This window comes from Ambystoma mexicanum, chromosome 1q (assembly GCF_040938575.1).
Source record: "Ambystoma mexicanum isolate Mex_15411 chromosome 1q, UKY_AmexF1_1, whole genome shotgun sequence".
NCBI classification, from domain to species: Eukaryota; Metazoa; Chordata; class Amphibia; order Caudata; family Ambystomatidae; genus Ambystoma; species Ambystoma mexicanum.
This window is the reverse complement of record NC_090922.1, coordinates 589,457,836-589,469,944: the sequence shown is the minus strand read 5'-3', so window position 1 is coordinate 589,469,944 and position 12,109 is coordinate 589,457,836. Positions and strand designations below refer to the sequence as shown.

The 12,109-nt window shown below is 48.1% G+C and overlaps 1 protein-coding gene across 1 annotated transcript in view; it reads right to left on the bottom strand.

The window, feature by feature from the left end:
- RABGAP1L (RAB GTPase activating protein 1 like) overlaps positions 1–12,109 on the bottom strand; it is a 3,056,406-nt gene that overhangs the window by 1,705,186 nt on the left and 1,339,111 nt on the right. The window contains exon 14 of the mRNA XM_069641102.1: positions 10,582–10,675. Coding sequence (XP_069497203.1) covers positions 10,582–10,675 — 94 coding nt within the window. The remainder of the gene's footprint in view (positions 1–10,581; positions 10,676–12,109) is intronic.

Genomic DNA, 12,109 nt, shown 5'->3' with positions numbered 1-12,109 from the left:
AATGAAAATCGGTAACCACTTTAGGCAGGAAAGAAGGATGAGTGTGGAGCCCTATGGAAGGTGAGGGACGGATGTTCCACAGAAAGAGCTTGGAGCTTGCTTACTCGTCTTGCCGATGTCACTGCGATCAAAAAGACAACCTTTCAAACAAGGTATTTGAGATCAGTAGTGGCCATGGGTTCAAATGGTTATTGGCATAAGGCGGTGAGGACCACATTCAAATCCCATTTGGGATGAGGATTGCGTACCGGTGGGAAAAGATTTAATAGTCCCGCAAAATGTCTTTTAATGACTGGATTAGTCAAAGAAAAGGAACAGCCGTCAGTGGGCAGATAGGCCGCAATAGCAGACAAGTAAGTCCTGCAAGACAAGACATGAATGCCAGAGGCTGCGAGGTGAGATATGAACAAAAGAACAGTGTCAATCATAGCATGCCTGGGGTCGAGCTGTTTAGCTAAACACCAGTGGTAAAAGCAGAGCCACTTGCTCCTATATTGAGACCTCGTAGAAGGTTTTCTGGCCGCTTGGATAATGCGCATATTGTCCTCGGACAAGTTAAACTGCGCTAACGATCTGAATTCAGGTACCAGGCCGCCAAGCTGAACGATTTTGGGGAGGGATCTGGTGATCGCACTGGTGAAGCAGGTTGGGAATCATCAGCAATCTGATCGGAGGAAGAATCGACAGATGCTGAAGTTCCGAGAACCAGAATCGGGCTGGCCACCAAGGAGATATGAACAGTAGAGTGCAGTTTGATGTATTCCTGAGCTTGCAGAGTAACCAATGAACTAGAGGTAGTGGCAGGAAAGCATAGGCCTTCATGTTGTGCCAAAGAATCTCAAGAGCGTCCCCTAGGGAGGAGACCCAGAGACCGTTCCTGGATGCATATAAAGGAAGTTTCCTGTTTGTAAAAGTCACAAAGAGGTCCACTTCTGGAGTGCCCCATTGGCGAAAAATGGTGCAGAGGACATTCGTGTTCAGTTCCCACTCGTAACTGGCTGCTGACTGGCAGCTGAGTGAGTCTGCAGTTACATTGATGTGACCCGGAATGTGTACTGTAGGCAGCCAAATTAGATGGCCCATTCCCAGATCCGTATGGCTACGTCCACAAGGAGAGGTGACTTGGTGCCACCCTTCTTGCTGATGTAAAACATTGCCACAGAATTGCCTGTACGAATACGGACCACTTTGTTCGCGATTGACAGTTGAAAAGCTTTGAGCACCAGAAAAACAGCCAGGAGTCCCAGATAATTTATATGAAACTGCCTGTCCTGAAGTGTCCACAGATTGAATACCTAGAGATGACCCAGCGTCGCGCTCCACCCCAGAAAGGGGGAGTCCATGGTAACCATCACTTGTGGGCCAGGCTCCTGAAAGGAGGCACCCACGGAAAGGTTGTTGGTCGAGGACCACCATAGTAGATCCGACGTCAAGCAGGATGGAACTGGAATCATCTTGGACTCCGGGTCCAAAGCCTGAGACCAAGAGCTCTGAAGAGCCAGCTGAGTACACCTCATCTTCAAACATGCAAGAGGAAGGGCTAGCACACAAGAAGCCATGAGGCCCAGGAGTCTTTGAAACCACCAAGCCGTCATGTGCGAAGACTGGAGGAAGAGCTGACATGTGGTGGGTAGATCCGCAATTCTGTCCGCCGTTAGGAACACCCTGGTATTGACCGTATTCCAACGGAAACCAAGGAAAATCAGGTCTTGGGAGACATTCATGGAAGATTTCTGCCAGTTCACCGACAACCCAAGGTGGAACAGGAGAGACTGGAGATTGTTCAATGCCGTCTGTGGGCGATGACCACGTAGGAGCCAGTCATTCAAATACAGATATACATGAATGCCCTGTAGCCAGAGGGAAGCTGCGATGACCAACATCATCTTCGTAAGGACAAGAAGAGCCGAGCCGAGACCAAAAGGGAGCACCTGGAACTGAAAATGTGCCCCTCCCAGAAAGAACCGCAGATATTGCCGATGCGGCCTCCCTATCAGGATGTACATGTAAGCATCCTGAAGGTCCACTACACTTAGCCAGTCGCCCTTCCGAAGAGAGGACTTTATTTGGCAAGGCGTGATCATCTTGAATTTCTCTTGGGGAAGAGAAAACTTGAACTGGGAAAGATCGAGGATAGTGCGCAGGCCAGTCTGGTCGGGTTTGGGCACTGTGAACTGATGAGAGTAGAAGCCCTCCCCTTGCAACCCAAGGGGAACAGGTTCCACCGCCTTGAAGTCTAGAAGTTTCTGTAACCTCGGCTCTGAGGGAGGGCGTCCCGATCTGTTGGAAGGGAGGGTTGAAGGGAGGGGTAGGGAGAGGGGCAAGCGAAAGCCTGCCTGAGCAATGGACAAAACCCACCGTTCTTCGGTGATGGTCTGCCATGCCTCCAGATGAGACGAGATTCGTCCTCCCACCGGAGTCTCGTGCGACTGACAAAAAACATCATTTTGCTGATTTGTCGGCAGGGAGATTACCTGTCCCTGGAGAAGAGACTGATGACCGAGAGAAAAACCAACCACTTTGCCGTAGTTGCTTTCGACGTGTCCAGCCAACCGGAGCATCAGTTTGGCACGCACAACGATCCTGAAACCCCCTGAACCCAGAGAAGGATCGAGTCTGGGACCCTGACCTCTGTGTATAAGGGGCCTTAGCTGGAGCTTTCGCCAAGACGGATAAAGATTTGGTGGTTTGGGTACTTGTTTTGGTCTTTGTGAGATCCTCATCGGTAGAAGAATGAAACTGTTCGTTGCCATTAAAAGGAAGGTCCAAGCACTTTGTCTTGCACTTCCTTTGAAAACATTGACGCGTGGAGCCACGCCTGGCGGGAGGCGTCAACCCCTACAATAAGGCCTCGAGCTGAGGTATCTATGTGGTGTGCTGCAGCTTCCAGTAGATCCTGAGCCAACACTCTGGCATCTGACAAACTGATTTTAAAGTAATCTAGCCTATCTGCAGGAATGCACTCCTGGAAGTTGGCTAACTCTTTCCACAGCCTCAGATTGGCTGCTGCCAGGATCAGCTCAGTGTTCGTTTGACAAAGTTGACGAAGTTGGAGCGCCGAATTGGCAAAGACTTTCTTGCCCAAGGAGTCCAGAAGTTTATCCTCCTTGGATAGGATTTGAGCCGCTGCCATCGAAGATGCAGAGGCCGGCTTAGACTGCAGGGTGACACAGAGATTCGGCTATGTGTGCAGGAGTAATCATCTTGAAGCCTTCCAGATAAAAAGACAGATTTAGAAATAACAGGTAAAGGACAACCCTCAAGCCAGCCTGGTTGTTCTTGGGTACCACAAAAATCCTGGTATAGTAACTGCAGCCCCTGTCTGAAAGAGGAACTGGTTCTATCGCCTGCATCCCCAAGAGCGAAAGGACCTCCTGTAAAAGAGCCGGGGACCCCATCTGACGAAGAGGATGAGAGGATGGTAGAGGCAAAGGAAGAGGAAGACTGAAGCCTGTGGAGACTACAAATAGGATCCACAGGTTGTTGAAAAGACGCTTCCAGGTGTCCTGGAATAGAACCAAATGGCCCCCACAGGCAAGCTGTTTTCCCCAAGCTTGACGTCACTGCTTCTTGGCATCACAGGCGGGGTCAGGGGAGGTGGAGTGCAAAAATCTGTGAAATGTCCTCTGCTGCTTCCTCCTGTTGTCACTGCGTGACCTATCAGGCCTCTGAGTACCGCGGTTCCCAAAACCACTGGAAGCCAGAGAAAGAGCAGGGTTTGAACCCGGTCCTGCCCTGATACGGAGGGAAGGATTTCCGTCCAGGTTTTGTCAGGATGGCGAAGGACTTGGCGGTTGAGTGGATGTTTTCTTCTTTGTCAACTTGTCATCGGACAAGATCCATGCCCTCAAAGAGCAGATCCAGAATCTGCACCAGCACGTCAGATGAAAACGTAGTGGTGCGCATCCACGCCGTCCTTCTCATCTTGACACCAAGGCACAGCCCTCTGTTGGCTGTGTCAATGTGGGGGACCGAAGACTCCTGCACAATGGTGCGGGCATCTGCCAGACCGGTATTGAAGAAGGCTTCCTTGTCCGAAGGGAGGTTGTTCAGAAATTCCCCCAGCTACTGCCACAGATTCTAGTTAGCAGCAGCCAAGAGGGTGTCTGCATTGACTTGCTGCAGATGCAGTCCTGGGATGGAATAACCATGCTTTCCCAAAGACTCAAGGACTTTGTCATCCTTGGAAGGACAACTTGAGGTGGCTCCCGTGGAGGAAGACGATGAAGATGACGGTTTAGAATACAACGAAGATGCAACCACCACTGAAGAATGCTGGTGGGAGGCCAGGAGGATTATCTCCCCGTCCGTCAGCCTAAACCTGCTGTCCAACTTCTTGTTTATCTGGGGATTGGCACTTGGCTTCACACAGACCTTTTATGCCACTGCAGGACATCGTTCTGGGGAGGGATGCCAGACCGGATCATGGTGCGCTCACCTAAGACCTCTGACTCGCGACTCCTGGGGAGATTCCTTAGGCAAGGGACCCCCAAGAACTCTGCCATGCCCTGAAGGCGGTCAATAAAGGCCTTAACGGATGCCAAGGGTTCATCATCCTGGGCATCATGGTCCTCATTGTCTCCCCCCGCCCTTTTTCAGACGAAGGGGGAGTTCAGGCCCTGGAAGACAGGTGCCAACGGGGACCCCCTAATTCCAGCGCTGAGGACAAGTCCAACGGCTGTTGAGGGGGAGGCATTGGTGGTACAGGAGGAGGTGGAGGGGTCTGAACAACCAGTAGGGCCTGAACCAGGAGAAGGACTGGCATTGGAACCGGCAGCATTGGAGGAACGGGAGGAGTACCCAGAGGAGGGGGCCGAGGAGGCACCACCTGCGGGATGACCTCCTTCACAATGTACTTCAGGAGCCCCTGCATCGGAGGGGAACGCATGAGGAAGAGGAAGAGCTCGAAGAAGTGGTCCTAACAAGTTGCTGGGTCCCTAGGGGCCAGAACCTCCGAGGTGCTGGGCCTCTGCTCCTGGTCAAAGCGCTGATGCGCCTGTGGTGTGTCGCTGTAAGGCTGTGATGGGTAGATGCACCCTTGAGCCAGCCAGAAGCCTGTACCGTACAATCCGCTGCCGCTTACAGAGGGAAGGGGACTGGGATCATCCTGCAAAGGCCATTCGATGGGCGAAAACACAGCTGGGCCTGGAGCTGTATTCAAGATGGCCTCTGGCCTGGCAGGCTCCGCCCGTCGACCTCCGATCACTTATGCCTCAGCCGGCCGACCGGCAATCATAATGCCCTGGCTCACAACCTCAGAACGAGCTCCGGTAGGCTGGACGCCGTCGGCACCTGTCCCGGTAGCTGTGCTGGATCGTGCGGACGACAGACTCTTGGAGGTGGCACTCGACGATCCCTTACCCCTTGGGGTTGAAGAAGAGGACAAACATGATCACCCTTCCGAGGACAGCCTGGTAGGGCCTCTGAACCACTCGGCTTGGTAGCCAGTAGCCAGGATGGCCTCAGGACTGTCCCCAGAGAGCCCAGAAGAGACCGGGGGCCCCTCGGCTTGGGAGCAGGTAGTCTAAGAGGCCTTGGGCCTGCCAGAACAAGGAAGCCCGATCCATGGGAACCCCCGAGGAAGGAGTCACCGCGCTGTGGAGCCGTGCTAAAGAGGACCTACCTTGTTTTGACAAGGACTTTTCCTCAGCGGGGCTTTCACACGCGCGAGGCTCTGCCCCTGCACGCTATACTAAATTTAAGCTCAATTCCGTACCGACTCCCACAAAGATGGATGAAAGGGGACGGGACGCATGAGTATGATGATTACATGAATACAGCAGCGGGCTGACAACAGCCTATAGAACTGAGACAAAGTCCCACGCTTGGCTCTGCGGACCAATGAGAAAGTTACTCAGAGGGCTGCTGCCTGCCTGAGCCAGTGGATGTTGAAACCGAGTAGGAATGGGGAGGCTACTGGGATCACTGTAATGCAGTTCCTATCACTTGTCAGAGGCCTTTTACATGGCTTCAGTCCAGGACAGTAGTGGGTGTCTGGACACAACTCAATGCATCAGTCTACCAGGGCCCTAAAAACCCCCACAATGATCAAACACATAAGAAAACCCTGCAGAGTAATTATAAGGCACCCCTGTGCCACTTGAGAGAGCCTTAAGCCCTTTGCAATCAAAACTCCAACTCCATTAAGAATAAAGTGGGTTTCCTTCCACCATACATCAAAACTTTGATCGGAATATCAAGGAAGTTATTTCACCACTTCAAAAACACATTTGATGAATTGCAAAGTCTTGCAGACGCAATGTTTCAAACTCACAGCTGTCCAACCAGGGACTGCACAAGAGGGAAAAGAAGTTACTAAAGCATAGTCTCTCGGTAGAGAACTCCACTGCCAAGAATACAATGTTACAAGTTCCTAAAACACACATACTATTCAGTGAATCGAAGAGTGTACCCTGTCTGCTTACCGCATTGAATTCACACACAGGGAAAACAAAAGCTCTCAGCTCTGCGCATGCAGCCTAAAGGAGGATCGCACATGAACAATTCTAAAATCCAAAGTGGTGGACAGGCCAAATACAGGCTTGGTTCAACCCCTTGGACCCAAATAAGCCCCAGCCAATCTCAGCACTCCCTGAAGCACAACTCACAAGTGTAGACTCTCAGAGAAAAGCAAACTGAAGGGGAGGAGAAACTGGCTATAAATGCAACCAGCCCTAGCTGCTAAGAGTGGGTTGCAGGAGAAGCAAGCTAGTGTTCAGAGAAACCTGGAGAGTGTTGGAGAAGGTGGTGGCTAGAGAGAGCTAAAGAGGTGGCAGCAAGAGAATGAAGGAGGTGGTGAGATTAGAAGAGAAAGTGGTGTTAGTGATAGACGTGACAGAGGTGGTAACAGTTGAGTAGAAAGTGGTTAAGCAGGTGGCAGCGGAAGAGTTGGAACAGAGTCTACTTGGTAGAGAGGAGATGTCACACTGACAACAGATTGAGGTTTTAGCTAGTGGTTGTCAAAGGCCAGAGTCTATATACTGAGTGTAAGATAAACAAAAAGCATAAAGATAAATATTTAACAGTTGGGTCTACTACTGAAAAAACATTTCATTGTTAGGCCCCGTTTGATTCCAGGGAAGAGAACCTGATGCCCGAGCTGCAAATAAAATAGGTAGAAGACCGTGGAGTAAAATATTAGCAGGGAAATTTGATAAATATAATTATACCGAAGAAAAGCGGTATAAGGGAAAAGATATGAGTTTCAAATATTAATTTGCTTCACAAACCTATTGGTTTGGTCAACACTTTTATATAGAGGCACCTCAATGTTACGTTGTCAAGAATGTGTAAAAGAGACATATGATAAAATCAAGTCTCCCCCCTCACCCACAATCCCGAATAATAGTTTATTTCTGGAGGCTATACCCGTAGTTCATTCTAGCACTCAGAAAACATAGATCCCCTTTAGAGCATCATCCAAGACAATATTTCTCAGGCACTACAACAGAAGATTGTGACCAACATTCTGTGAAGTGTCTAATACTGGCATAAGGTCTAGAAGTGTCCGTAACGTACCATTTCATCATTAAGAATAAACTCAGAGATTGATTCAAACACATGTAAAGGTCTGAAATCCAACTGCGCTGCATGAAAACTCCGAGTGTGCAGGAGAAGGGGGCAATTACACTGAGCAAACACCATTTTCTTCATGACAGGAAAGTTTAACTTTGTTGGTCTGAATTAGGGTCTTTACACGATGCCTTACTATGTTTGTTTAGGTTTATGTTTATTACATTTATATTGCGCACCTATTAACCCAAAGGATTGAGGGCGCAGACAAGATAAAACACCAGTACAAAACACAGAGCTGTAAAACCAAAACATTCAGAATATGCAGGGTCTAACAATTACCCCTACAGAATATTTCTAAATCCGGAACTAAATCAACAAAAAAGCCAAAGTAACAATACTCTTGTGGACAAGCCATGTGTATGATAGAGCACCCAAAACTGCAATTAAAGGATCAGATTACAGTTCGAGGTCCCTTTGGGCAGATATCTGCATCGTCTGAGAAAGGCCGGTAGGGAACTTACCCCACAGCCCACTAGAATACAATCAGTATTAGATAGTGAGCACCAGTCACTCAAGTCTATCCTTTTAATGATCAATAAGGCATCGAGTCTGACTACTCCTGGACCTGTTCTCTGGCGAAGCCAAGCAAGGATCTCATAGCGCAACGCATCTTTGGACTCTTTCTCTTTGATTTTCTGAACATTAGTTATGATGAAATTTCTCTGGTCCATAGCAAGATCATTAAAGTTCGAATTCCTTATCGTTGGCATTTGAGATTTCTTTAATTGTAAATTTTGTAAAGATGTCCTTTTCAGTTTAACGTTCATGGCTGAGGGCTGATTAACCTCTTTATGGCCGACATTGGGTCCATGGAAAGAAGGGGGAAGATCAGTTTCCTGAATTATATCTGCACTGGAGGATTTTGCCAATTCTTTGCCTGTCTGAGATGACCCAATTGGCCCAATGGAACCCAAAGGATCCTTGTTACCAATGTCAGTTTGGGTCACTTGATCTATCATTTTCTTTTGTGTGGGAGTTTGACAGGCAAGATTTGCCCTGGAGTCCTGTGACAAGACGTCAGTGCTACAAGGCCCATGGGTCTGAGAGGCAGAATTCACTTTGGGCAGTCACAAAGCTGCTACCCAGTCATTTAATGCATCCACCAAAAGACTAAGGTCAAATGGTCCCTTGCACAGGAGTAGCTCTTTCGCAATATTGGCCATAAATTCCGGCCATTGGGAGAGGGACAAGTCCTCAGATGAATCGGGATTGGGTACACCACTCCCTTGGGGTGCCAGAAGTGGTAAGGACGACGGTGTCTCAGGCTGTACCGTCTCAGAACTTCTCAGTGGTGGCGCATTAGTAGCCAATACTGACCTCCTATTATCCAAGGACATGAGTGGACTGGCCATCGGTGCATGAGGACTGTGGGTTGTCATCAATGAAGGTCTATCCATGACCTGTGTTGAATTTAATGTTTTATGCGGAGGGGTAGGGTCTTTAGCGAAGATCATTTTGTTGGCAGTGGGTTTACTTTGTTTTTGTAGCACTCTTAGCCTTCTGCGCTCACTGAGCGCAAGGACCTCCAGTACACGGTCTCTGTTAATCACTGGGGAGCGGACCATCGATTCCCCACAACTCCCTGTGACCTTGGTATCAATTATTGTTGACTTAGTGCCCAGTTTCTTATGAGCAGCCATGCTGCGGGGCGAATTAAATGCGTGTCACGTGAGGTGCAGGAGGCACCAATGTGGGACCCCGGTCATCCCTCGGATTCAACTCCCAAGGACTGGGTTTTCAACAGAAAAGTACCAGCAGAGCACATAAGAGTCTTACTTGTCTCTTACCGCCCCGTCGCTCCTGTGGCTCCAGCACCTTGTGCAATGCATCCCGCATCCACTGCAGACCCACCCGAAGTTTCCTTGCAGTCGGAGAAGTCTGGGATGTAGTCAGGACGTGGACCAGGGCGTTCAGGCAGAACCAGAGAGATCTCATCTGACGGCGCCGTCAAGACGCTGACACCGAGCGGGGATGATTAGAGTAAAGGACCTAACAACGCGTCAAGCCGCACGCTAGCAGAGGCTAACGCCGCTTCCGACGCAATCTATCCCACAGTACCATATGTGGGGTTGGAGGCCTGCTATACCCCTATCAACTTAGACTGTGGGAATGCCCTCACTGCAGAGTTTGCAACATATGGTGATCTGGTTGCACAGAACATAGTGGCTTGATTGTTTTGATGAGTAGGTGAAGCAAAGCCAATTACTGCCACAGGCTACAGTCTGCACTGGCAGTGTTTAAACATTTAAATGCAGTGTATAATATTGATGGGTAACCCATCAAACATGAAGATCTAAGGCTGTTTGGTTCATCTATTGAGCAATACAGTTATCCTATCTTTGAGCTTAACAAGACAACTACAAAAAATATTATTTATCCAACTAAACGTGGTTCTGACTATTTCTAGTAGAATAAACTCACTTTTATTCTAGTCTTTATTTAAAGTATTTGTATTTTTATGCAAAATGCTGTGATACACCCTTTGTTGGATGTGAAGTTCCTGCTTTGAAATAAAGTTTGCTGATTAGGGTTATTTATAGGAATCACAGTTTAGTGGTCAAGGGTGCTCATCCAAATCCTTCCTTTATGCATGTATGAATATATGTATGTTTCTTGAATAGCACTTAACACTTTCAGGAAATTGTGTCTGGTTTGTATTTATCCAGCTAATTAGATAATTATTCTCCAAATAGCCTTTCTTTCTTTTTTGGGGCATACTTAGACCATGGAGAAAAGCATTTTATGATCAGCCTGATAACTCACATTGGGCAGTAGAGGCGACAACAGCTAGAACAAATAAAGATTAAAACACATGGCTAAATACAGAAGGAACATGGGATCCCAAAAACGATGCTATCTCACTTTACCACAAAAGAAGACTGCTCTCCGATAGGCATATGGCAGTGGTGCTATGAGGCATTTTGTGGCATGAGAGTAGTAAAACAAAACGGTACGAGTAGATACTGATGTCCTCAGAAGCACAAACACTTGCAGAGACATTCTTACCATCGTCCGAGTAACTCTCCCCAGCAGTAGAGGATCTTCTCTGGACAGTCCTTTGACACATCACCGGTGCCGCTGGAGAGCTCATTATCACTCTCTGGAAGAAAGGAAAGAGAACAAGACAATAAAAAGGGGAACACAATGAGTACCCTGAGAATTCCATGTGCAGCAATGGGCAAGACAGCTGCTAATGCAGTCTTCAAAATACATTTAATGCACGAATTCCAAATGATGGTCCCAGAGGTCATTAACAGCCTATATATAGACTGTTCTGTCTGCATTTACAAAATTGCAGTGAAAGTTTCATTCTATGGTGACTTGCACTTTACAGCTACAGGAGTCCCCGCATCTGAAGACAGCGTGCAACACACCGATTAGAACAAGAAAGATTTTGATCGAGATCGGGCCAATGAAGACTAGTAACTTATACTTATTATTATTATAATTGTTCTTTTATAATGTGCTTAATACCAGCAAGTGGTTTCCAAGCATGGGATTGGGATTTAAACCTGTGTTGCGCTGCGTTGTCTTGCTTCCAAGACAAACGCGTTGCCCCTGAGTTATCCTTCCTCGCCAACAACCTACTAAACCCTTCCCCGACCTTTATGGGTCATTATAAGGCTGTTCCCATGTATGTCCCTAACAGTACTGAGACAAGGAAGAAGCAAGAGAGTAATGGACTCAACTTAATCTCACCACTTCGGTACTGGGACGAAGAAGAAGCATGAAGGTCAAGCATGTCCTTGTAATTAGAGTCAGGCAACATTAATTAATGGGATACTCTTGGAGCTCATTAAAGGACCACAGGTGTATAAGAGGTGGACTGAAGAAGCACAAAGAGAGAGCAGCAGCAGGGGAAGAGGAAGACACAGCAGAAGGAGTCGTGCGGGAACGTGAGAAGCAGAGACGCCGACCAAGATCCAGGGAGTCCTGCTGGTGGGACTTTGCAGGACGGAGAACCCTTGGAAGGGAAGGCAGGCAGCAGGCACTGCTGCGGAGGCAGAGCTGTGCACGAGAGCCGTTGTGTGTAAAATGAAGCGCCCGGCAGACAGGCTTTCCCACTTGGGAGAAGCCGCCAAGAGGAGCTGTCGGGTTCACTGGAGCCACCCGGACATTCCAGGGGACCGTGAATGTAGTAGCAGTCCATGAAAGTAAGCAAAGTTGCCTTTATTGAATAACGAAAGTTGCCTCTAACAACTGCGGCAAGACCAGAGAACCCCTACATATTAATAAGGAAACTTGTTGTGTCAAAAAGGAAAACTACCAGTGGCCCATACCAGACTTAGGGAAGGGAACCCTAAGCTGTAAAGAATTGCTGAAACACAGTCTAATAAACAGAGCTTCAAGATATTTATTTTTGTTACATTGAACTTGGGGAAGGGCAACCTGACATTTACAAAAGTGTGGAACTTAATTACTTCAAGTCCAACAGAAGTTAAAGAAACAAGCAAAGTTGCCTTCATGGAATACCGAAAGGAATGAACCAAGCAAAGTTGCCTTTATTGAATACCGAAATGAACGAAACAAGCAA